Here is a 24,551-nt window from a genome sequence, read left to right as displayed (position 1 = left end):
TACACGTAGCTAACTTAAATGAATGGAACATGGAATGATATCTCTTTATATGATGGCATGATGGTGATAGAATTTCAAAATCATTGAATTTAGCCCCAGCAAAACTTAAAACAGTTGAGGCAAATTGCATAGATGCCTTTAAGGGAAAGTTGGATAAACACATGGGGAAGAAAGAGGGATATGCTGGGATGAGATGAACGAGGAAGTAGGGTTGTGTGGAGCATAAACAGAGGCATAGACAACTTGAAACAAATGGTCTGTTTCTATGTGTAAAATACTATGTCACTACTATTAAGATCAAATTAAGAGAGAGGTCTCTTTCACATGTCAATATAGCTTAAATCAGTTAAGTATAAATAATTGTTTAAACTCATTGTAGTTTTTTGGATTTTATTATACTCATGTCTCCATGAACAGCAGCACAGGCTGTGATCTGCTTTCAGCCCAGGAGATGTTTCTCTGTAACAATCCACTAGTAATTAGGCTTGATAACCAGCTTACTAAATTTCTTTTCCTTCCTCCCAAAGAGGATGTTGGTTCTAATTCAGAAAATCACTATGTGAGCGATTATGACAGCTCCCCGGTATTTATTGCAATATGCACATCACAGCGTACAGCAAAGTGGTGCAGCTCTCCAGCATTAGAGAATATACCTTGTAATAAATCAGTCTGATCATCAACTGTCATCTAACCTTTAAAGGAATCCTTATTTAAATGAAACTGCTCAATTTAAAATCAAGCAATTTTCAGACATTATAGTGGACATAGGCCCACGGCATAACACTGCCCTTAATTCAGCATTTGGTGACTGAAAATTGCAGTCTCATTGAGAGAATTAACTGGATAGCTGAAGTAGGAAATGGAATTGGAAAATGTCATAACTGCTTTTAAGGGGAAGCTGGATAAAGATGGGAGGAAGGGTAAGTTGATGGAATGAAAATGGGAGGGAGGGTTATGTGGAGCATAGACATCAGCATGGACAAGTTAGGTTGAAAATTCTATTTCTGTGCTGTAAAATACTTTGTCATAACTATAAAACCAAATTAAAAGAGAGCGTAGGAAATGAAAAAAGAAATGGATCACAGTTGAAATAATCTTATCGACTGAGGCCCAGTCATGTTGTGGGAACTTAATTTTGCAACCCAATCCAATGCATTATCAAAGCATGCAACTTACCAAGCAAAACAAATCTCAGGTAATATAGAATATTGGCATTTGTTGCCCATCCTTAATTGCCCTTGAACTGGATGGCTTGTTAGGCTATTTCAGAGGGTAGTTAGAGTCAACCACCTTGCTGTTTGGAAATGCACGTGGGCCAGATTGGGTAAAGACGGCAAATTTTCTTCCCTAAAGGGTGGGTTTCCTCCAGGTGCTCCTATTCCCTTCCGCGGTCCAGAGATGTGCAGGTTGGGTTGATTGGCCATGCTAAATTGACTCTAGTATCAGGGAATATTAGCAGGGTAAATATGTGGGTTATGGGAATAGGGCCTGGGTGGGATTGTAGTCTTGATGGGCTGAATGACCTCTTTCTGCACTACAGGACTTCTATGGATTCTAGTGACCCAGACTTTTTTTTTTAAACAAGGCGATAGTTTCATGGTCACTATTACTGAGAATGGGTTCAATTCCACCAGATGCTGTGGTGGGATTTTAAGCCCAGAGTATTCAGCTCTAGATTATTCATCCAGTGACATTACCACAATGCCATCTATTACAGGTGTGACCCACAAAATGTCAAACCTACCTTAATTTTTCAGATACCGATCAGCCTATTTTGTAATTGTAGCAATTTCCATTTTATAATTTCAAGCTTCCATCATATGTAATTACTGTCTCTACTGGCAACTTTGTATAACAGAACAACCATTAGAGACATTGGCCGGAATTTTACTGCCACATCCACCCCAGAATTGGAGCGGGCATGGCTTGCAGAATGGAATTCTCAGTTGGCCTCGGGCGGAATTTTATGAGCACCGGCAATTGGGCGGGATTTTCTGGCTGCGCTTGCCTCAAAAACAGGAGAATGCTGCCTGAGATCAATAGACCTTTCCACAGTCTGCCCTTCGTCCACCCCAATTCCCGTGGTGGGAAGATTTGCCCCATTATGTTTCAACTAGTGCTTAACTCCACAACAATGTGTATCAAAAAATGCAAGGAACCTTAAAGAAATGTGAGGAGTTTATAAATTACTGATTTTATGCTAGTGTCAAACAAGATCCGCAATTAATTATGTAATATAGCTGGTGCATTTTCATATCAAAATGATGAATTAGTTGAATTTGGCTGTGGTGCTGCATCTATGTATATAAAGCTAACCAAAACTAGGTGGATGATCAAATAGATTCAGCAAAGAGTTCCTTCATGATCATAAGTGTGGAGCTGCTGCCAACAGCTCCTAAATCATGCAAGGTTTAGAGCTTACATAATGTCTGCATTAAAAATCATGCAGCCTTATCCACCAGCAATTTAGACACACCACTTGATTGCTCACAACAAAGGGCCAAAAACTGTTGTTACCAAGGTAGTAGCAAGATGACCACAGAAATAGCAAGGAATTTATGACCCAGTTACTCAACTTTATAAAGCTTACTGGAGACAGCCACATCAACTTGAAAATGCAACATATAGACTTGACTCATATGTATTGTGGAACTTTGTATTGACCGGTCAAAAGAACTCTACTCTTCAAATGGAGATAACAATCTTTAACACCTGAGTTAATAAGCAAATATACATTATTTTGTGTTAAGAAATCAGTGTCAGTGTCAATGAATCCCTGCATCTTGCAACTGATTTTAAAAAAGCCAGTATTAAAAATACTACACTCATCTTGTAAGGATGAGGTGACACACCATGCTGCAGCAAATCAGAACTACCTTAATACATGCTGGGATATTCTGCAAACTGTACAAGCTCAGTTTGGGGAAGTTTTATGTTCGTTACCTCTGCATCTTCTCATGCCAACCTGCCATTTCCATAAGGTATCAATGGCAGTCTAGGATTTTTAAATAAGCTGGCACAAGTACCCTGCTTAAGAGCTCTTGCGTTCAGCATAATTCAGTCTGGCCACTTCCCACAAATAGCATTTCAATTCTCTATTTTACTGGTGTTTGGGAGGATCAGATGGAAGGCGAGACAGGAGGATGTCAGGACCAATTAAATCATTGTCCCTAGAATGCCATACCAAAATGCTGTGTTCACTATCATTAACAACCTCTAATGCTAGGTTTTAAAAACACATTTTGAACTGCGTAGCAGGTTGGCCCACAATTAAAAGAGAAAATACAGATTTAAAGTTTGGAAATAAGCTGTCATCAGTTCTAAGTTTGGTTTGATGGCTGATAGTATTTCAGGTACAGCATGATTGTCGTCTAAGCTGAACAATTTAGGATTAAGCAAAGTATTGGTCTGTTTATGCTCAGTATTAAAAACTCAGTCTACACTGTGCTGTTTTGCTATATTATTTAGCATTATTTTTCATAATTACATTGCCCAAAGAACATTCATTATCCAAGGATATTGTCAGTACAAAGAAAGTACATGGTCCATTCTCACCTCCAATTTTTTTCTGTAGACGTTTGACTTCTTGACTAGTAAGATGCTGCTCAGGTTTTGCTCTGATGAAGTGGTCCAATCCTCACGTGTGACCCTTGATTGTGAGTGACAACAAACTATTCAGTCGCATGGGGGATTCAATAGCTCATTGTTGAATTTGGAAACTCAAAATAGCAGCTGAGAACATGAAATTAAAACATATCCCAGAATGTCAGAAAACATTCTGAAAATTGACTCAATTTTAGATTGAATAAGGAACTTGTAATCCTGTTGCCCGTTACTTTCAGTGTTACTGCAATTAAGAAGTACTCATTTATAAATCATTTTTACTAGACGATTCAAATTATCCATGCAACGAGATATCTCTTTTCAATTGTACCTTACTTGCAATTGAGTTTAAAGCCAGCTCCATAAAAATGTTAATAAACTTGCGCAGTACTCTTGATGAGGAGTCATGAGATACATTATAAAAAGGACAGAGAAAGTTTATAAGGATGATACCAGAAATGGGTGAGTATCCATATCAGGAAAGGATTGAAAAGCTGGGTCTTTTTTCTCTTAAAAAAATTGCTGAGGTGTGAGGAATGTTTCCTGTTGTGGGGAAGAGCATTACTACAGGTCATCAATATAAGATTGTCATCAAAACATTCAGAGGGGGATTCAGTAAAATCCCCAAAGAGTGGAAAGAACATGGGCCTCCCTTACCACAGTGATGTGTAAATATATTTAAGGGAAAACTAGACAAGCAAACGAGGGAGAAGGGAATACATGGTTACGATAGTAGATTTATATTAGAAAAATCAGGAGAAGATACAAATGGAGCAGAAACACTGGCATGGATTGACTGAGCCAAATGGCCTGCTTCTGTGCCACATATCCTCTGTAATCCTATGCATATAATTCTTTCAAATCTTTCATGCCAACAACTATCCACCAGGTTAAAGTCCAACATGTTTATTTGGCATTAGCTTTTGGAATCTCAGGCTCAGGCGAAGGAGCCTGAGACTCTGAAAGCTAGTGCCAAATAAACCTGTCGGACTTTAACCTGGTGTTGTGAGATTTCTTACTGTGCTTACCCCAGTCCAACGCTGGCATCTCCACATCATAAGAACTATCCAAACATGATGGGGCATTAACTATATTTTTACCAATGGTATACAGCAATGGACAGGCAGGCTAACTTTATTTCTGTTTTGCCTTTCTCACTTGCTGTGTGGAAGCTGATGACTTCTCCTCGGCAATTTTGCATAATAAAATGTGCCAAGACACTTCACCGGACTGTAATCACACAAAAGTTTGACAAAGATATTCAGATAGGTAACCAAAACCTTGGTCAAAGGGGTTGGTTTTAAGGAATTTCTTAAAGGAAGAAAGCAAGATGAAGAGTTTTAGGGAAGGAATTCCAGAGCTTAATGTCTATGTAACTGAAGGCATGGCAAACATTGGCAGAACGATGATGAAAATCAGGGATTTGAAAGAGGCAAGAATCGGAGGATCACAGAAATAGTGAAAGTTGACAGGTTGGAGGAGAATGTAGAGATAGAGGGGAACAAAGCCATGGAGGGATTTGAACTCAAGGCTAAGAATTTTAAGATCAAGGTTTTGCCAATTGTGCATTCAATGAAGATCAGCTAGTATAGGGGTGATGGGGAAACGAGGTGTTGTACATGCTAAAATAGAGGCAGTGTTTTGGATAAGCTTAAGTTTATGACAGCTGCAAAGTAAGAAACTGGCCAGAACAGTGGGATGTTTGAAGCTAGTGGCAATAAGGGCTTTCAGGAGTTCAGCAGTAGATGAGATGAAGCAACTGTGGAGACTGGCCACATTACGGAGACAGAAGTAGACAGTCCTGTTGATGGACAGAATATGGGATCAGCTCAGCTGAGAATCAAATAGGACAACAAGGTTGTGAACAGTCTGGCTCGGTCTCAAGCAGCTGCCAGGGAAAGGGACTTTTGACTATGTTTGTGGCAGAACTGAAGTCAATTTCTTCAGTCTTCTCAATAATTAATTTCATACACTGCAGAAAACATACAGGAAGACAGTAGGTGCAATCCATGTTGTGAAAATCTGTAATATACCATTTCAGTAATGCAGATATCCGATAGTAATATCTGAATAAACTTTTAAAAACTATGCAACTTAAAGTGCTTTATTTCAGTACAGAAATAGTACTGTGGTCTTGAAAAGATTAAACAGAAATTACATCTGTAGGGTGACTGGCACTTAAGAGAATAAACCATCGAGTAACATTTTAACAAACCGGACACAATGAAAGTTTAATATCAGATTACCTGTAAAAGAATTTTAAGGCCACAAACAGCAAATTATATGTTTCCAGGAAAATCTATTTAAAGGATCTCCATTAAATTACAAGTTTATAAACTTTTTCCAGATTGTTACAGCCTCCCATCACACAAAATTACATAAATTAAATGGTAGCCAGAATTTTTAAAAAATTGATGTAACATGTCCAAAACATTGCATTGAAACTGTCCCTGAGAAACATAGTTTCATTTCTGGATTGGCCTAATGATTTATATTTAATGCCAAAGAGAATTTATATAAAAATAACAAAACAAAAATATACTAAAACCTCTGTAAGAGGGATATTTTCACAGAACATATCAACCCTCATTTATATATGTATATATAAAAAAGGAAAAAATACTGATTAAATGTTCAAATCCAATGATGTGCCAAAAGTTAAGCCACAATAGATGACCTCTGGATAGAAACTCTTAGCATCAAGTACCTCTTCTTGTGGCTGCCAATCAGCTCACTTTCTTCATTCCCCAAAAATGGATGATGGCTAGGAGCCCAGTTTTAATACTTATGGGTTGAAAGCAATTGAGCATTTCAATAATTAAAAGTAGGTCCTAAGATTCACGCTGATGTTGTGTTTGTTCTTGAGTCCAAGTTATCCCTGGTATGGAGAAAGAACACAGGCAAATCTGGGTACTTTTTACAGGACACCTTCCTTTTTCCAGACTCAGAATGGTCTATTTTAGCTCGAGGACTTTGCAATAGTTCTGGTAATTCCAAGCTCGCAAATCTTTTAGAGTTCTTCCTAATGTTTGGTTGCACTGGAGAGAATGGCTTTGGTCCTTCACCATGGTGCTGTGGTTTGGGAATCAGACTCTGAAGGGAATTTCCAAGGCTGCTCATTGTGCTGTGAAGGATTGTGTTGGTGTAGTCAACCATTGCTGCACTGCCAAGTCTTGTCTGGATCACTGGGATTTCATCCATGGACTCTGCAGAATCAGAATGATACTCAGCTGGAGGGCCTGCGGCCTGCACATGGTTAATGCCATTTAGCATTAAGGGAGGTAGAGTAGCCCTTGGTGGGAAAGCTGGGACGGGGATCATTGCACTCTGGAAAGCAACAGCATGATCTGTGGGATGAAACAAGAAAGTGGAGTTATATAATTAAAGTAACACTAGTCATTACAGAAACTGTACTTATTACTGTAGTTCTTAAAATGCTAAATGACTGCACAGATAAATGATATGAAACTTTGAATATTTGGAACTGTTCTAAAGTTATAGTTTATTTATTAATCACATTAGGCTTACATTCACACTGCAATTAAGTTACTGTGAAAATCCCCTAGTCACCACACTTCAGCACCTATTCGGGTCAATGCACCTAACCAGCACATCTTTCGAGTATGGAGGGAAACTGGATCATCCAGAGGAAACCCAAGCAGACACAGGGAGAAGGTGCAAACTCCACACACTGACCCAAGCCAAGATTTGAACCCAGGTCCGTGGTGCTGAGGCAGTAGTCCTAACCATTGTGCCACCATGCTCAGTCTCGCAGCTGTTTTGCTTTCCGTTTCCTGGTCAGGCTCATGAAATTCAATTTTTATATCTAACCTCCCCGTAGTTACCATTGTCATCTGAACTTGGATATGCACTGAAGTTAGGTTGTAGAAAAGTCTTTCTTCAACTTTATTCCCCTCTCAGCTCAAAAGGCTCCAGAGGTAGAGGTAGGAAACAGGAGATGCGATTACAGGCAAACATTTGGGGAATAACGGCAAAACAAAAAAACTGAAACACCAGAAGAAAATAGTACCAACTCAATCTTGCATAAACTGCTCAATTTCATAAATTTTCTATTATTTCATTGTGAACTTGTATCATCAAACTTGCAATCTATAGCAGCAATTAACTATCATCCAGCTCACTCTTCAAAGCTATTTTACCTTTTATTAATTTGGGCAATTAAGTCTTGTTTGTCTGCCATAATAGAGAGGGACACCCCTCCCCCACCCCCACACACATATAATGTAAAACAAAGGAATGAAACTGAGTCTGATTGAACATAAGAAATAGGAGCAGGAGTAGGCCATCTAGCCCTTCGAGCCTGCCCCGCCATTCAATAAGATCATGGCTGATCTGTCGTGGCTCAGTTCCACATTCCCGCCCTCTCCCCATAACCCTTAATCCCCTCTCTTATCAAAAACCCATCAACCCGCGTCTTAAAAATATTTAGCGAGGCAGCCTCCACCACTTCAATGGGCAGAGAATTCCAGAGATTCACCACCCTTTGAGTGAAGAAGTTCTTCCTCAACTCCGTTCTAAACCGCCCCCCCTTTATCCTGAGGCTGTGCCCCCTAGTCCTACTGTCCTTTCTGAGCAGGAAGAGTCTCTCCACCTCTATCCTATCCATCCCATTCATCATCTTATATGTCTCAATGAGATCTCCCCTCATTCTTCTAAACTCTAATGAGTACAAGCCTAGTTTATTCAGCCTCTCCTCATAGCTCAACCCCCTCAACTCCGGCATCAGCCTAGTAAACCTCCTCTGCACTCCCTCCAAGGCCAAAATATCCTTGCGTAAGTACGGCGCCCAAAACTGCATACAGTACTCCAGCTGCGGCCTCACCAATGCCCTATACAGCCGCAGCAAGACCTCCCTACTTTTATATTCAATCCCCCTCGCTATGAAGGCCAGCATCCCATTCGCCTTCCTGACCACTTGCTGCACCTGCAAGCTGGGTTTTTGCGACTCATGCACAAGGACCCCGAGGTCCCTCTGCACCGTCGCCTGCTGCAGTTTTTCACCACGTAAGTAATAATCCTTCCTACCATTATTCCTACCAAAGTGGACCACCTCGCACTTGCTGACATTAAATTCCATTTGCCAGTTCCTGGCCCATTCGCCCAGCCTATCTAGATCCTTCTGCAGACTCTCCACACCCTCCGCGCAATTTGCCGTTCCACCAATCTTGGTGTCATCAGCAAATTTCGACACCATACACTTGGTTCCCTCCTCCAGATCATCTATATAAATGGTAAATAGCTGAGGCCCCAGCACCGACCCCTGGGGCACTCCACTAGTCACCAACCGCCAATCCGAATAGCACCCATTGACCCCCACTCTCTGCCTCCTATTTGACAACCAATCCTCTATCCACGCTAACACCCTACCCCCAACTCCATGTCCCCTAACCTTCTGCAATAACCTCGTGAGGTACCTTGTCAAATGCCTTCTGAAAATCAAGAAAGACCACATCCACCGGCTGTCCTTTATCCACCGCCCTAGACACATAAGCACATAAGAACATAAGAAATAGGAGCAGGAGTAGGCCATCTGGCCCTTCGAGCCTGCCCCGCCATTCAATAAGATCATGGCTGATCTGTCGTGGCTCAGTTCCACTTTCCCGCCCTCTCTCATAGAACTCCAGTAAGTTTGTCAGTCACGACTTCCCCTTAACAAAACCGTGCTGCGTCTGCTCTATCAAGCAATTCCCCTCAAGATGCCTCGCTATTTCCTGCTTGATGATAGATTCTAACACTTTACCTACAACAGACGTTAAACTAACCGGCCTATAATTCCCTGCCTTTTGCCTGGCACCCTTCTTAAACAACGGCGTAACATTAGCCGTTTTCCAATCTTCCGGCATTTCCCCGCAATCCAGCGACGTCTGGAAAATAACCACCAAGGCATCCACTATCACCTCCGCCATTTCTTTCAGAACCCTCGAACCCTCGGATGCATTCCATCCGGTCCTGGGGACTTGTCCACAATCAGCCCCTCCAGTCTGTCGAGCACCGCCTCTCTAGTAACAATAATGTCATTGAGACCCTCCAGTCCTACCACCTTTCCATCTCTAACACCCAGCAAATTATTCACGTCCTCCTCCATGAAGACCGAAACAAAAATGTTATTCAAGATTGACACTTGTCTCTTTCTTTCTCATTGGGTTGGTTAACATGAACTGTTAAATTTCACAATCACTCACTCTGCTCTAGACCAATTTCAGCCTCCATATATTTGAGAGTCTCTAGATTACGCTATCGATTGCTTATTATGTTGAATGTATTGTTGCTCCCTACCTTCCTCAGTCCTCCCGGTTGTGTGGATTTAAGATTTAAATCACGTTGCACTTGACCAAAGTTATCAGTTCAGTGGTATATCTTTGTCTCCTCTCCATACGGCATATTCTGTTATGAATGTGAAACTTTTGAAGATGTTTTAAACTACCTCCTTTAATTCAAGGTAAAATGAAGCAGTCTGGGGAGGGGAATGATACCTCATACAAAATCTGCTTGGAGACCTGGTGGGGGCGGGGGGGTGTGCAGGGTCGCAGGGGGGTGGCAGGGCCCAGGTCAAATACTATTGAAAGTAGATGTGCAAGTTCTAAATCTGGACATGAAGGATGAGGAAACAGTTGGTCTTATTGCACACTGACTCAGAGTCAGTCAGATAGGGAGATTTGGGGAAGACAACCAAAAACAGGTGCAGCTATACCAAGCAGAAGGAAAAGATTGATTTTGGATTCACCACCTAGTGGAGTGTCGGCAAGAAAGGATTTTCTGTTTGAAAAGCTGAGCTTCTAGACAATTAATGATCAATGAGTTCCTATATGGTGCCTTGTTATTAGAAGTCCATTTGATTATGCTAAAAAGGTTGAGTGAAGGTGTGAGGGTTCCATATTGGTATTTAAAAAAACTAAGTTGTTAATGAGGCAGGCTCAATCAGAGCCCCCCCTACCAGTGTGATATACTGGGACCTGCCCCTTGAACTTCTATGCACCAAGTTCCTAGCAATATGGTGGAGAAAGTGGCTTTTCCCACCTGCTGCCCCACACTGCACAAAAAAAGGTAACGTTCCGCCCAAAGTGTTTGCACTAAAGACGATACAAGACCCTCAGAAGGATGTTGTCAGGACTGGAAAATTGCAGCTACAAGGAAAGCTGGAGTATTTTGGTTCAAACAGAGGGGATTGAGTTATTTGATTTGTACAATGTTGTGCGGGGCCTAGATAGAGTGGATGGGAAGGATCCATTTTCCTGAACAAAATGGATCCTTCCTGTTGATGTCAAACTCAATTTGGGCCTCTTGTGCTTTTCTGCTCCAGTCACCAAACCTGTTCAAAAATAACTGGAGTGGAAATTTCTAGTCATTGTCTTCCATCCTGTGGATGTGCCTGAGCTAATGAAGCCATCTCTGTTGATGGTGCAAACAAACTTGGGGACTCTGCTTTTGAGAGGAAGGATTGTTGCATTTATGATCTTGTGCTGTGAGATATACCCATAATGCATCAGATATGCATAATGAGAATAATAAAGGGGATAATGGGATAATAAAGCAGACAGACAATCTTCATAGGCACAGTTTCCCCAAAAACAATTGGAGCACATATATTGAAAGCAAACTTTGGCAGTTCTGATTTTGGCATTTATTAGCATATGTATTTATAACGTCATCTAGTCTTATGCAGCCATTTGAGTGATCTTAATTATGTTTAGCTTTTCTTGAATTTATGTAAAATATGTTGCACAGGACAAAGGTTTACTTTGAATATAATGGCCAGAATTTTAGCGCCCCGCCTGCCATGCAAATTGGAGCAGGCGAAGGGTGGACCAATGGAAAGGCCCGTTGACCTCGGGCAGGATTTTATGGTTCCCAGACGAGCAAGACTATAAAATCCCGCCCAATGTCTTGAATTGCTTTTAAATGTTAACTTGACTACAAGGTTAAGATTAAACAAGTAGTGCAACCAAAAAATGAACATGGAACAAGGCAAGTTTCAAAAGTGTCATAAGCTCAAGTTAGCTTGATTTTTCCATGTTTATCACAATTTGGTCACTAAGGGGGCAATCTCACCAAAAACAATTCTAAATACAGGATAGGTGTGAAAATGGAAGAGTTTCAGATCCGCTTGTTGAGCGATTTTCAATCTGCTATTTTATGCATTTAGTGCACGAAAAAATAGCAGAAATGATTTCTCATCTGTAAAGGGAGGGGATGGAGCCTAAGTTGCCAGAATGCTGGCTGAGAGCAGCAGAGGGTGTTATGGTGCACGTGCAGCAGAGACCTGTCACACAGCACCCGCACCCCCCCTCCCCCCCCCCCCAATCAAAAGCTACCACAGGGGCCTGGGGTCTATTGGGACATCCCCCACCCACTGGAATGATCTCCCGCCCCTCCTCTGCAATTGCCGGCCCAACACCACCCACCCCCCCATCCCCACGGCCAGCCCTGATCGCCCCCCCTTCCCCCAATGATCCCTCGTGCAGAGTGGCAGTGGGCCCTCCCTCTCCACTGATCACTAGCTCACAGTGCACAGGTCATCCTCTCAACCTCAACTGGCCTTCCACAGTGTTTCCCCCCAGTCGGCCCTACCCCCACCAACAAAGACCCTGCTCCCTTGGCACTGTCCAGTGGGCACTGCCAAAGGGGCACCACCCCCTTGCTTCTGACCCAAAGAGGCCTCAATAACCTCTGGTTCTACTGGTGAGATCATCACAATCAGTCCCCATTGTTGGGGACCAGCTGTAATTCTCACTGGAGAGAACCTCTCCAGGTAAAGCCACAGAGACCAGTGAACCTGGATGATAACATCCTGGGCTCATTAAATCAATGTAAATTTAGATTTAAATAATTTAAATAAATTATTCAGCCTCATGCCGAAAATGGGTGCGGGTTAATCATGCCAGATATCTGGTGCTGGTAAGGACGTGAGACGTGAGAGATCAGGCGCAAACTTGAATTCTCAGTTCTCTCATGATCTTGCTGGCTTGCCTCGCTCATCGGGGCACAACGGTAAGATCACTCCCAAAGTTTTCCTGTATATGCAAAAATTCTAACATTTGAAATACAATACTTTTAACTGCTGTTGTTTTCCCCCTCCACTTCTGAAAATATTGACTTTTACTAAGGCATCAGTGCTAGTAATCCTCCAGTAACTTGTCCAAATGATCATTCCTCATATAGTGAGCTCAGAAAATATCATAGGTGTTTGATTATAGAGAATATCATAATAAAATTGAATTCTCCTCTCATTGACATCCATTTTCCTGCAGAGGTCACTAGATAGAAATCATGATCAGATTTTCCCCTCCTTTACCCAAGCTGGTAAAGGCCAATGGAAGGTAACTCAGCTGAAACCAAGCAAATTAGCACAAGGAGGAAATGAAATAAGACCTTCTGGCTCATATGGCTGGATATTAAAAGTAATCATAATGTCTTATATACCAGGTAAAATACATTGATACACAATATAACAGTAAAAAACGTTTTCACACAAGTGGTTCGGGTCTGGAATGCACTGCCTGTAAATGTGGTGGAGGCAGGCTCAATCAAGACATTCAAGAGCGCATAAGATGATTACTTGAACATAAAACAATATGCAGAGATACAGGGAAAATGCAGGGGAATGGCACGAAACCATAATGCTTGCTTGGACAGCCAGTGCGGACCCAATGGGCCAAATGGCCTCCTTCTGCACTATAACAATTCTGCAATTCTATATGAAACATGATGAGTTAGGTATCTGTATTAATTAAAACAAATCACAACATTTATATTAATTTCATTGTGGTATGTTGACACTAATGACAAAGGTTTTCCCTACTGATATTAATGCATCTTCAAATTATAATAAATATTAAAGTTTAGAAAATTGGGCTGTTGGGAATGTCCAATAGTTTACAAATCCTTAAGTCTACCATATGCATCTCCCAAAAAAAGCACAAAGTTGCTTTAAAGGTTTCCATATCATTTACAAACTAATCCTTACCTGGTTCTGATACAGGAGGAACAGATGACAACTTAATGGTGCTGGATGATGACTTGTCATTAATCATGTCTGCAGGAACTTTGTGTATTCTCTTCTTTTTCTTTAATTACAGAAATATTAGTTACCCATGATTTTAAACCACTTTAAAAGCTGCCCAAAGGAGATGTACATTGTAGTTAGAAATGGAACACAGGTACTCGCATGCAAAACAAACACTATTTTATATATTCTTAAAAATACCATATCAGACCTACTTGAAAAAACAGTGATTTTTGAACCGCCAAGCCGATTTGAAATCATTTCAATAATTCCTGTGATGTTGTATAAGGAACAGGAATTTATTGGCCATGAACTTTACAGCATTGACTATAGCACTCTACAGCTTTAATGCTGCAGCAAGGCAGCTGCTTCATGGATACTTACTGAATGAATATTTTGCTGCTTACCATTAAAACTAATAACTTCCAATATAGTCACAAAAAGCAAAATTCCAAACTTTTTAGCTTTGTCCACCTCTCCCCCAACTGAAATAAATATTGCTGAGCTAAGATAGATAATAAAACAGTGGGTGATTAATAAAATAAGTCATAATTATGGTTGCCATACAGACTGTTACATCAAATCAAGCATCATCATCAATTTAGAACTAATATAATCCAAGCTAATCTTATTCAACTCCCAATTATACTACTCAATGCAAGAAAAAAAGTACCACAGGTCTCTTTCAGCAAACTTAGATCAGGTCAGTATGACGCAAATGAGATTGTTGTTTGGATGCAGAAAAGGTAATTGTTTTGCATGCATAATTTTAATTTAACATCAGTGATGTGTAATTGAGTTACTATTGTGGTTGAATACTATTCAAGATATGGTTTATATTAATCTCATGGCTCGGCATATTCCCTATTCTGCTATTACCATCAAACCAAGGGATTAACCCTGGTTCAATGAAAAGCACAGGAGAGTGTGTCAGGAGCAAAACCAAGCATACCTAAAAATGAAGTGTCAACCTGATGAAGCTACAACACGGAATTGGCCACTGGGACACGATTTATTGGATATCCATATCGCTGTTACAAGGCGATTGTTTCTTGACCTTTTGGCTAAGTCAAGTGCAAGATCAGGTGCAATGCCCTATCTTTCAGCTTGATCTTGTTTGTCCCTCTTGAGGGTCTGACACACCGATCTGTCGGACTTAAACCTGGTGTTGTCAGACTTCTTACTGTGTTTACCCCAGTCCAACGCCGACATCTCCACATCATAGCCACTTCTTGAGGGGGCCATGAATTGGATTCAATTTGAATTTGGTCTTTGAAGCAAGCAAGGAGATGGAATTGGATTTGCTTAGTCCATTCTGCACATTGGTTTTGGAATTTTAAGAACGGAGGAAAAAAATTTGCTTTGTGGCCTTTTGGCTAAGATCAAGTGAGGGGTTACCTGGCAGGCAAGATCATGTGGCAGGGGTGTGTCTCTTGGCCTTTTGGCTAAGTTAAGTGTCAGATCAAACCCAAGATCAGGAGCAAGCTTTTTCTTGTCAGCTTGGGTCTTGTTTATCCCCTCTTGCGGGGACTTTGAAATGGATTCAATTTGAGTTGCTTTTGGAGCAAGCAAGGAGTTGATTTAAGGGTTTGCCTCGTCTGCTCTGTGCACTGGCTTTGTGACTTTAAGAATGGAGTAAACTGTAAAAAAATCTGCAAGTGAAATTTGAAGATATTGACACTGATAACCGGGAGACAGTTGCTGACGGCTGTGACCTCTGGAGGCTGACTGCTTATAAAGGCATTTGAAGAGATGAGCAGAAACGAAAGGCTAAACTGAATGAGAAGAAGGTGCAGAGAAAACAGGGGCTTGTGAATTCTGCAGTCTCTCAGCCCAGTGACCTCCTCTGCAGCAAATGTGGCAGAGACTGTCATACGATACTGAGACTCCTGAGCCAGACAGACTATGCCTAACATTGGAATGTCTGCCACAACGCAAACAACAAAACTATGAGATGGAAGGCTGCCATTTTGATTGTGACTACGATAGTCTTTTAGACTAGACGGGATTGAGGTACTTAAGGAGGAGGTGTTAGCAATTCTTGAGAGGATGAAAATAGATAAGTCCCCTGGGCCGGATGGGATTTACCCTAGGATTCTCTGGGAGGCTAGGGAGGAGACTGCAGAGTCTTTGGCTTTGATCTTCATGTCGTCATTGGCTACAGGTACAGTGCCGGAAGACTGGAGGATAGCAAATGTTGTCCCCTTGTTCAAGAAGGGGAGTAGAGACCATCCTGGGAATTATAGACCAGTGAGCCTTACTTCTGTTGTCGGCAAAGATTTGGAAAGAATTATAAGGGATAGGATTTATTATCATCTAGAGAGAAATAAATTGATTAGGGATAGTCAACATGGTTTTGTGAAGGGTAGGTCGTGCCTCACAAACCTTTGAAAAGGTGACGGGATAGTTTCCTTGAACAGTGTGTGTTGGAGCCGACGAGGGAGCGAGCTATCTTGGATCTGGTATTATGTAATGAGGCGGGTAGAATTAGGGACCTTGCAGTGAAGGATCCTCTTGGGGAGAGTGATCATTGTATGGTGGAGTTTCTGGTGCAGATGGAGGAGGAGAAAGTGGGTTCCCGGACACGCGTCCTTTGTTTGAACAGAGGTGAGTACGGTAGGATGAGAGAAGAATTGGCGAATGTGGACTGGGGGAGCGCGTTGGAAGGTAGGTCTGCTGAGGAGCAGTGGAGGATCTTTAAGGAGATCTTTCTTGATGCTCAGCAGAAATTTATTCCAATGGTCAAAAAGGACCATAGGAGGAGAGGTAATAAGCCGTGGATAACGAAGGAGGTGAAGGAAAGTGTTAAATTAAAAGCGGAAGCGTTTAGAGTAGCTAAGAGTAGTGGGCGAGAAGAGGATTGGGAGAGGTTTAAATGTCAACAAAGATTGACAAAGAATTTGATAAAGAAGGGTAGGAGAAACTATGAAGCTGGGCTAGCGCTTAATATAAAAAAGGATAGCAAGAGTTTTTATAAATATATAAAAAAGGAAGAGGCTGGCTAGGGTGAACGTTGGACCCTTAGAGGATGAGAAGGGGGACATAGTGGTAGTGGATGGGGAAATGGCTGAGGTCTTGAATAACTTTTTTGTTTCAGTCTTCACGGAGGAGGATGTGAATACTTTGCTGGGTGTTAGAGATGGAAAGGTGGTAGGACTGGAGGGTCTCAATGACATTATTGTTACTAGAGAGGCGGTGCTCGACAGACTGGAGGGACTGATTGTGGACAAGTCCCCAGGACCGGATGGAATGCATCCGAGGGTTCTGAAGGAAATGGCGGAGGTGATAGTGGATGCCTTGGTGGTTATTTTCCAAACGTCGCTGGATTCCGGGGAAGTGCCGGAAGATTGGAAAACGGCTAATGTTACGCCGTTGTTTAAGAAGGGTGCCAGGCAAAAGGCAGGGAATTATAGGCCGGTTAGTTTAACGTCTGTTGTAGGTAAAATGTTAGAATCCGTCATCAAGGAGGAAATAGCGAGGCATCTTGAGGGGAATTGCTTGATAGAGCAGACGCAGCACGGTTTCGTTAAGGGGAAGTCGCGTCTGACAAATTTACTGGAGTTCTATGAGGATGTGTCTAGGGCAGTGGATAGAGGAGAGCCGGTGGATGTGGTCTTTCTTGATTTTCAGAAGGCATTCGACAAGGTACCTCACAAGAGGTTATTGCAGAAGGTCAGGGGACATGGAGTTGGGGGTAGGGTGTTAGCGTGGATAGAGGATTGGTTGTCAAATAGGAGGCAGAGAGTGGGGGTCAATGGGTGTTATTCGGATTGGCGGGTGGCGACTAGTGGAGTGCCCCAGGGGTCGGTGCTGGGGCCTCAGCTATTTACCATTTATATAGATGATCTGGAGGAGGGAACCAAGTGTGTGGTGTTGAAATTTGCTGATGACACCAAGATTGGTGGAACGGCAAATTGCGCGGAGGGTGTGGAGAGTCTGCAGAAGAATCTAGATAGGTTGGGCGAATGGGCCAGGAACTGGCAAATGGAATTTAATGTTGGCAAGTACGAGGTGGTCCACTTTCGTAGGAATAATGGAAGGAAGGATTATTACTTACGTGGTGAAAAACTGCAGCAGGCGACGGTGCAGAGGGACCTCGGGGTCCTTGTGCATGAGTCGCAAAAACCCAGCCTGCAGGTGCAGCAGGTGGTCAGGAAGGCTAATGGGATGCTGGCCTTCATAGCGAAGGGGATTGAATATAAAAGTAGGGAGGTCTTGCTGCGGCTGTATAGGGCATTGGTGAGGCCGCAGCTGGAGTACTGTGTGCAGTTTTGGTCGCCGTACTTACGCAAGGATATTTTGGCCTTGGAGGGAGTGCAGAGGAGGTTTACTAGGCTGATGCCGGAGTTGAAGGGGTTGAGCTGTGAGGAGAGGCTGAATAAACTAGGCTTGTACTCGTTAGAGTTTAGAAGAATGAGGGGAGATCTCATTGAGACATATAAGATGATGAATGGGATGGATAGGATAGAGGTGGAGAGACTCTTCCCGCTCAGAAAGGACAGTAGGTCTAGGGGGCACAGCCTCAAGATAGAGGGGGGGGCGGTTTAGAACGGAGTTGAGGAGGAACTTCTTCACTCAAAGGGTGGTGAATCTCTGGAATTCTCTGCCCGTTGAAGTGGTGGAGGCTGCCTCGCTAAATATTTTTAAGACGCGGGTTGATGGGTTTTTGATAAGAGAGGGGATTAAGGGTTATGGGGAGAGGGCGGGAATGTGGAACTGAGCCACGACAGATCAGCCATGATCTTATTGAATGGCGGGGCAGACTCGAAGGGCTAGATGGCCTACTCCTGCTCCTATTTCTTATGTTCTTATGTTCTTATGTGACCAACGAGGTGGATAAGGCTAAGGCAGTTGATGTGGTGTATATGGATTTTAGCAAAGCGTTTGATAAGGTTCCCCATGGTAAGCTACTGCAGAAAATGCAGATGCATGGGATTGAGTGTGATTTAGCAGTTTGGATCAGGCATTGGCTAGCTGATAGAAGACAGAGGGTGGTGGTTGATGGGAAATATTCAACTTGGAGTTCAGTTACTAGTGGTGTACCTCAGGGATCTGTTTTGAGGCCACTGCTGTTTGTCATTTTAATAAATGACCTAGATGAGGGTGTAGAAGGATGGGTTAGTAAATTTGCTGACGACACCAAAGTCGGAGGAGTTGTAGACAGTGAGGACAGATGTTACAGTTTGCAGAGGGACGTAGATAAGCTGCAGAGCTGGGCCGAGAGGTGGCAAATGGAGTTTAATGTGGAAAAGTGTGAGGTGATTCACTTTGGTAAGAGTAACAGAAGTACAGAGTATAGAGCTAGTAGTGTCGACGAGCAGAGAGATCTCGGTATACATGTGCATAGATCCTTGAAAGTTGGCACCCAGGTTGATAAGGTTGTTAAGAAGGTGTACGGTGTGTTAGCTTTTATTGGTAGAGGGATTGAATTTCGGAGCCGTGAGGTCACGTTGCAACTGTACAAAACTCTGGTGCGGCCGCACTTGGAGTATTGCGTACAGTTCTGGTCGCCGCATTATAAGAAAGATGTGGAGGCATTGGAAAGGGTGCAGAGGAGGTTTACCAGGATGTTGCCTGGTATGGTGGGAAGGTCTTATGAGGAAAGACTGAGGGATTTGAGGTTGTTTTCGTTAGAAAGAAGGCTGAGAGGTGACCTAATTGAGGCATACAAGATGATGATCAGAGGGTTAGATAGGGTGGATAGTGAGAGCCTTTTTCCTCGGATGGTGACAGATAGCACGAGGGGACATAGCTTTAAATTAAGGGGTGGTAATTATAGGACGGATGTCAGAGGTAGGTTCTTCACTCAGAGGGTAGTAAGGGCGTGGAATGCCCTGCCTGCAGCAGTTGTGGACTCGCCAACTTTAAAGGGTGTTCAAATGGTCAGTGGATAGGCATATGGATAATATTGGAATAGTTTAGGTTAGAGGGTCATTAGATTGGTTCCACTGGTCGGCGCAACATCGAGGGCCGAAGGGCCTGTACTGCGCTGTAATGTTCTATGTTCTATATGTAATTCTGTTAACTTCTGCTTTTGAAAGAGAGAAAAATTATCAATGCTTAGCTGAGAGCCCAACAAAACAATTCTCAGGCCTCTTGTGCCCTGAAACTTCACAATTCTCAGTGCTGGCTAAACATATCTACCACCATGCGCAGGAACAGCACAGAAAGTCCCCTCCAAGTCACACACCATCCTGACTTGGAACTACATCACCATTCTTTTACTGTTGTTAGAACATTCCAGCTTTGTGGGTGCACCTAGAAATATGGTCTGCAGTAGTTCAAGGAGTCAGTTCACCATCACCTCTCAACAATTAGGCCTTGCCAATGATACTCACATCCCAGGAATAAATAAGAAAAGGTTTCTTATTTATGACTTGACCAATTAAGTTGTTTTCCCTACTTCAAATTGAATGCATCACTTTTACTTAGCAACCTGCAGCTGAAATCATGAACTGATTAAATATAAATGATTGATGTTCCCATGTCTGTCTTAATGATTTGTTCCTTCAATTATCTTAAATGTGGCACCTTCAATTTGGAAAGCAGGTGCTTCAGGTGCACCTGAATTCTTAAATACATGTATTTCAAATTCTGTACATCAAACTCCTTTACCTGCAAAGTCTTCTTTACCTTGGCTTGCTGAAGATGGGAAGAAATTGTAGGCAAAGAATCATCTTCTTGCTTACTACCGGACAATTTCACATCACCATTTTGGTAATGTTCTGGTGCTCTAAATGAAACAGAAGACAGTTAGGCAGTGACAGAAGAATGGAAATATTTGTTGGTGGTGTAGCCTAGAGAGACTGAAAGATTCCGTTACAAAAGTACTGGGGACAATTCTCCCATCTGCTTTTTCAGTGCAACAGGCTGTTAAGACGCTAGTGGCAGCCAACTCGTGCTGGGTGTCTAGGCCTTCATGCATCTCCCAGTGCCAGATTTCCCTCACTTTCAACTCCGTGCTGGAAATCAGCACAGAGCTGCCTAATCGACGCAGCCTCTCATTTAAATATATTTTGAATATTGTATATCATTAGCAGGCTTGGGAATGAAGTCTACAGGCCTGCTAGCCTCTCCCCTCTGCCAGGAGCGGTTCAGTCCAGGAGGGTTTAATATAGCTCCCCATTCGTGGGGAGCTGGGGCCTGACACCACTGCCAAGGTGCCAATGCCAGCCTTGGCCCACTTTGCAAATGGGGCAGGGAAAATCTTGGTACTGCCACCAGGCATGGGCCAAGACGACAGGGCCTCTGGGGCAATTGGTGTGGGGATGGGGCGGTCCCACTCCACTCTGCAGTTGGGATCAATGGAGGAGGGAAGAAGGCCAGTGATTGGGGTGATGGGAAAGGGGTCAGGGGCCCTTACATGTCTGGGCGACCAGCCATCAAGCCGCGAGGCGAGGCAGGACGGCAGCGGGTGTCATACGGCCTGCAATCAAACTGGCCAGCAATTAGGAGGCCAGCAGACTGGCCGATGATAGATCAACACATGCTCAATGGCCAGCTTAGCACTATGCCTCTCCAAGAGGAATGGGCCCAGCCCACTGAATTGCATTGCATGTAGTTGTTGGGTAAAGATGATATCAAATGATGCCCTGCCCATGATTAATTAATCAGTATACCCTATGGATGTCACAGTGGCACAATAGTTAGCACTGCTGCCTCACAGTACCAGGGACATAAGAACATAAGAAATAGGAGCAGGAGTAGGCCATCTAGCTCTTCGAGCCTGTCCCGCCATTCAACAACATCATGGCTGACCTGAAGTGGATCAGTTCCACTTTCCCGCTTTCTCCCCATAACCCTTAATTCCCTTGTCGATCAGAAACCTATCTACCCATGACTTAAATATATTCAGTGAGATAGCCTCCACCACTTCAATGGGCAGAGAAGTTCCCCCTCAATGCCGATCTAAACTGCCCCCCTCTTATTTTGAGGCTGTCCTTTCTAAGCGGGACGAATCTCTCTACCTGTACCCTATCTAGCCCCTTCATTATCTTATATGTCTCTATAAGATCCCCCCTCAGCCTTCTAAACTCTAACGAGTACAGACCCAGTCTATTCAATCTCTCCTCATAGGCTAGCCTCCTCATCTCCGGGATCAGCCTAGTGAACCTTCTCTGCACTCCCTCCAAGGCCAATATATCCTTTCGCAAATGTGGTGACCAAAACTGCACACAGTACTCCAGTTGCAGCCTCACCAGTGCCTTGTACAGTTGCAGCAAGACCTCCTTGCTTTTATATTCTATCCCCCTCACTATGAAGGCCAACATTCCATTCGCCTTCTTGATCACCTGCTGCACCTGCAGATTGGCTTTTTGTGATTTGTGCACAAGGACCCCCAGGTCCCTCTGCACCGTAGCATGCTGCAGCTTTTTGCCCTTTAAATAATAATCCCTCCTGCTATTATTTCTACCAAAGTGGATAACCTCACATTTGCTGACATTATACTCCATCTGCCAGGTCCTTGCCCACTCACTCAGCCTATCCAGATCTCTCTGCAGACTTTCTGCATCTTCCACGCAATTTGCTTTTCCACTCACCTTTGTGTCATCAGCAAATTTCGTTACCCTACACTCAGCTCCCTCCTCCAGATCGTCTATGTAAATGGTAAACAGTTGAGGCCCCAGCACCGATCCCTGCGGCACTCCACTAGTCACCAACTGTCAACCAGAATAGCACCCATTGATTCCAACTCTCTGCTTCCTATTAGACAACCAATCCTCTATCCACGCTAACACCTTACCCCCAACTCCGTGCACCCTAACCTTTTGCAGCAACCTTTTGTGGGGCACCTTATCAAATGCCTTCTGGAAATCTAAAAACACCACATCCACCGGTTCCCCTCTGTCTACCGCACTAGTCACATCCTCATAGAAATCCAATAAATTCGTTAAACACGACTTCCCCTTCATGAATCCGTGCTGCGTCTGCTTGATCAAACCGTTCTTTTCTAGGTGCCTCGCTATTTCTTCTTTGATGACGAATTCTAGCATTTTTCCAAATACGGACGTTAAATTAACCAGCCTATAATGCCCTGCCTTTTGTCTGCTACCTTTTCTAAACAGCGGCATAACATTAGCTGTTTTCCAATCTTCCGGCACTTCCCCAGAGCCCAGCGAATTTTGATAAATAATTACTAAGGCATCAGCTATCACCTCTGCCATTTCTTTCAGACCCTGGGATGCATTCCATCCAGTCCCGGGGATTATCTGTGTGGAGTTTGCACATTCTCCCTATGTCTGCATTGGTTTCCTCCGGGTGCTCCAGTTTCCTCCAAAGATGTGCGGGTTATGTGAATTGTTCATACTAAATTGCCCCTTTGATAGGAGGACTAGCTAGGATAAATACATGGGGTTATTGGGATAGGGCCTACGTGGAATTGTGGTCAGTACAGACTCAATAGGCCAACTGGCCTTCTTCTGCACTGTAGGATTCAATGGTTCTATGTCATATCTCAATTCTACAAAAGGAATGACCACTCATTTCAAGGGCAATTAAAGATGGACAATAAAAGTGATGCTCACATCCCCTGAATGCAAAAAGACATAATTCAGCTTCGCACTATCGCTGTGATACTGGTTAAAATACATTAAAAATAATGTCTATATGAATCAGTCATTCACACCATAATGTTGCAGAGTCCATTCAAATTACAGCAATAAAAAGAAACTTGCATCACATCAGTCTGAACTGGTTTCAAATCTGGTCCCAAAGATAAAAAGGCACAGTTCACTGCACTAAAATGTCCCCAAAGTTTTCTGGATTTTAGAAGAACCATTAAGGATTGTCTTCTATAACCAATATTATTAAAAAATCATAAGTAATTAAAACATGGGTACTTAGTGTGTTTGACATTAATATTTGATGACAATATTTAAAATAACTAATTTGTTAGGTTTTAAACTTGTGATGCCATTGTGTGTGGATACCATGCTAGCTAATTGTAGACATTTTATCGCAACAATCTCAGATCCGAAATTGAATTAAAGTCAAATTCATCACAGTTAAACCTTTAGCTGATTTCCCACTTGATTGAACTTCAAATGATTCAGATCAAGTTGAGAATTTAGATTATTACTATCACAGACTATATCAGTCTATTTGCGGACAATGCCTCTTTCATAACATTGTTACCCCAGTGCCTTTGTTATGAACCTGATAACCTTAAAGCTTTGTGGTCATTTTTTAAAAAAACTGGAGTGGCATGGTGGCACAGTGGCTAGCCTCACAGTGCCAGGGAATCAGGTTCAATTCCTGGCTTGGGTCACTGTTTGTGCGTTCTCCCTGTGTTTTCTCCGGGTGCTCTGGTTTCCTTTCACAGTCTGGTTGGGTGCATTGGTCATGCTAAATTCTCCCTCAGTGTATCTGAACAGACGCTGGAATGTGGTGACTAGGGGATTTTCACAGTATCTTCATTGCAGTGTTAGTGCAAACCTACTTGTGACACTAATACACCTTTGTGATCGTTTTTTTAAACTGATTCCAATTTTTTATTTCCAGATTAGTTCTTAAACCACATTAAAACTCAGGGTTCAGTTAGAAGCTTTTTGGGCAGAAGTACCAAGTCACTTTTTAATTGGGGGAGGACTAACTTAAATGGGTGAAAGCAGGTAAAATTGGAAAAAAAAGATTGGTAGGCAAAATTTAATTGAACAATAGATAATCCAAGGTATGTTCCCAAAACCAGGAAAGCTGGTTTTACAAAGTAAGCCAGAGCTCCATGAATGATGAAAAAGTTAAGAGAGCAAATGTTACATATCTGTCCCTTTTGACTCAGCAGAGAGCCATGCTATAGCAATACATGCTAGGAAGTGATTCAATGCAATGTAATGTGGAAATCCGAGAAGCAATAGGTACGAGAGAGAACACACCGCAATAAAGTTACGTTTGTTTATCGAGTGTTCCGGACTATAATTAAATGCAC

At 42.7% G+C, this 24,551-nt stretch overlaps 1 protein-coding gene across 3 annotated transcripts in view; it reads right to left on the bottom strand.

Annotated features, from left to right (window-relative positions):
• Positions 1 to 5,691: 5,691 nt before the first annotated feature.
• Positions 5,692 to 24,551, bottom strand: part of zdhhc1 (zDHHC palmitoyltransferase 1) — an 81,915-nt gene continuing 63,055 nt past the window's right edge. For 2 of the 3 annotated variants that reach the window (XM_080187093.1, XM_080187091.1), the window contains exons 9-11: positions 20,243 to 20,360; positions 13,589 to 13,688; positions 5,692 to 6,950 (exon numbers count right to left, since the gene is read on the bottom strand). In XM_080187093.1, coding sequence (XP_080043219.1) covers positions 6,442 to 6,950; positions 13,589 to 13,688; positions 20,243 to 20,360 — 727 coding nt within the window. In that variant the 3' untranslated portion in view covers positions 5,692 to 6,441. The remainder of the gene's footprint in view (positions 6,951 to 13,588; positions 13,689 to 20,242; positions 20,361 to 24,551) is intronic. The other variant, XM_080187094.1, reaches the window with a different exon arrangement.

This window comes from Carcharhinus amblyrhynchos, chromosome 4, assembly GCF_965287045.1.
Source record: "Carcharhinus amblyrhynchos chromosome 4, sCarAmb.v2.hapA, whole genome shotgun sequence".
Classification (NCBI taxonomy): Eukaryota; Metazoa; Chordata; class Chondrichthyes; order Carcharhiniformes; family Carcharhinidae; genus Carcharhinus; species Carcharhinus amblyrhynchos.
Note: the sequence above shows the minus strand (reverse complement) of the source record. Positions and strands in the feature narration are given on the sequence as shown.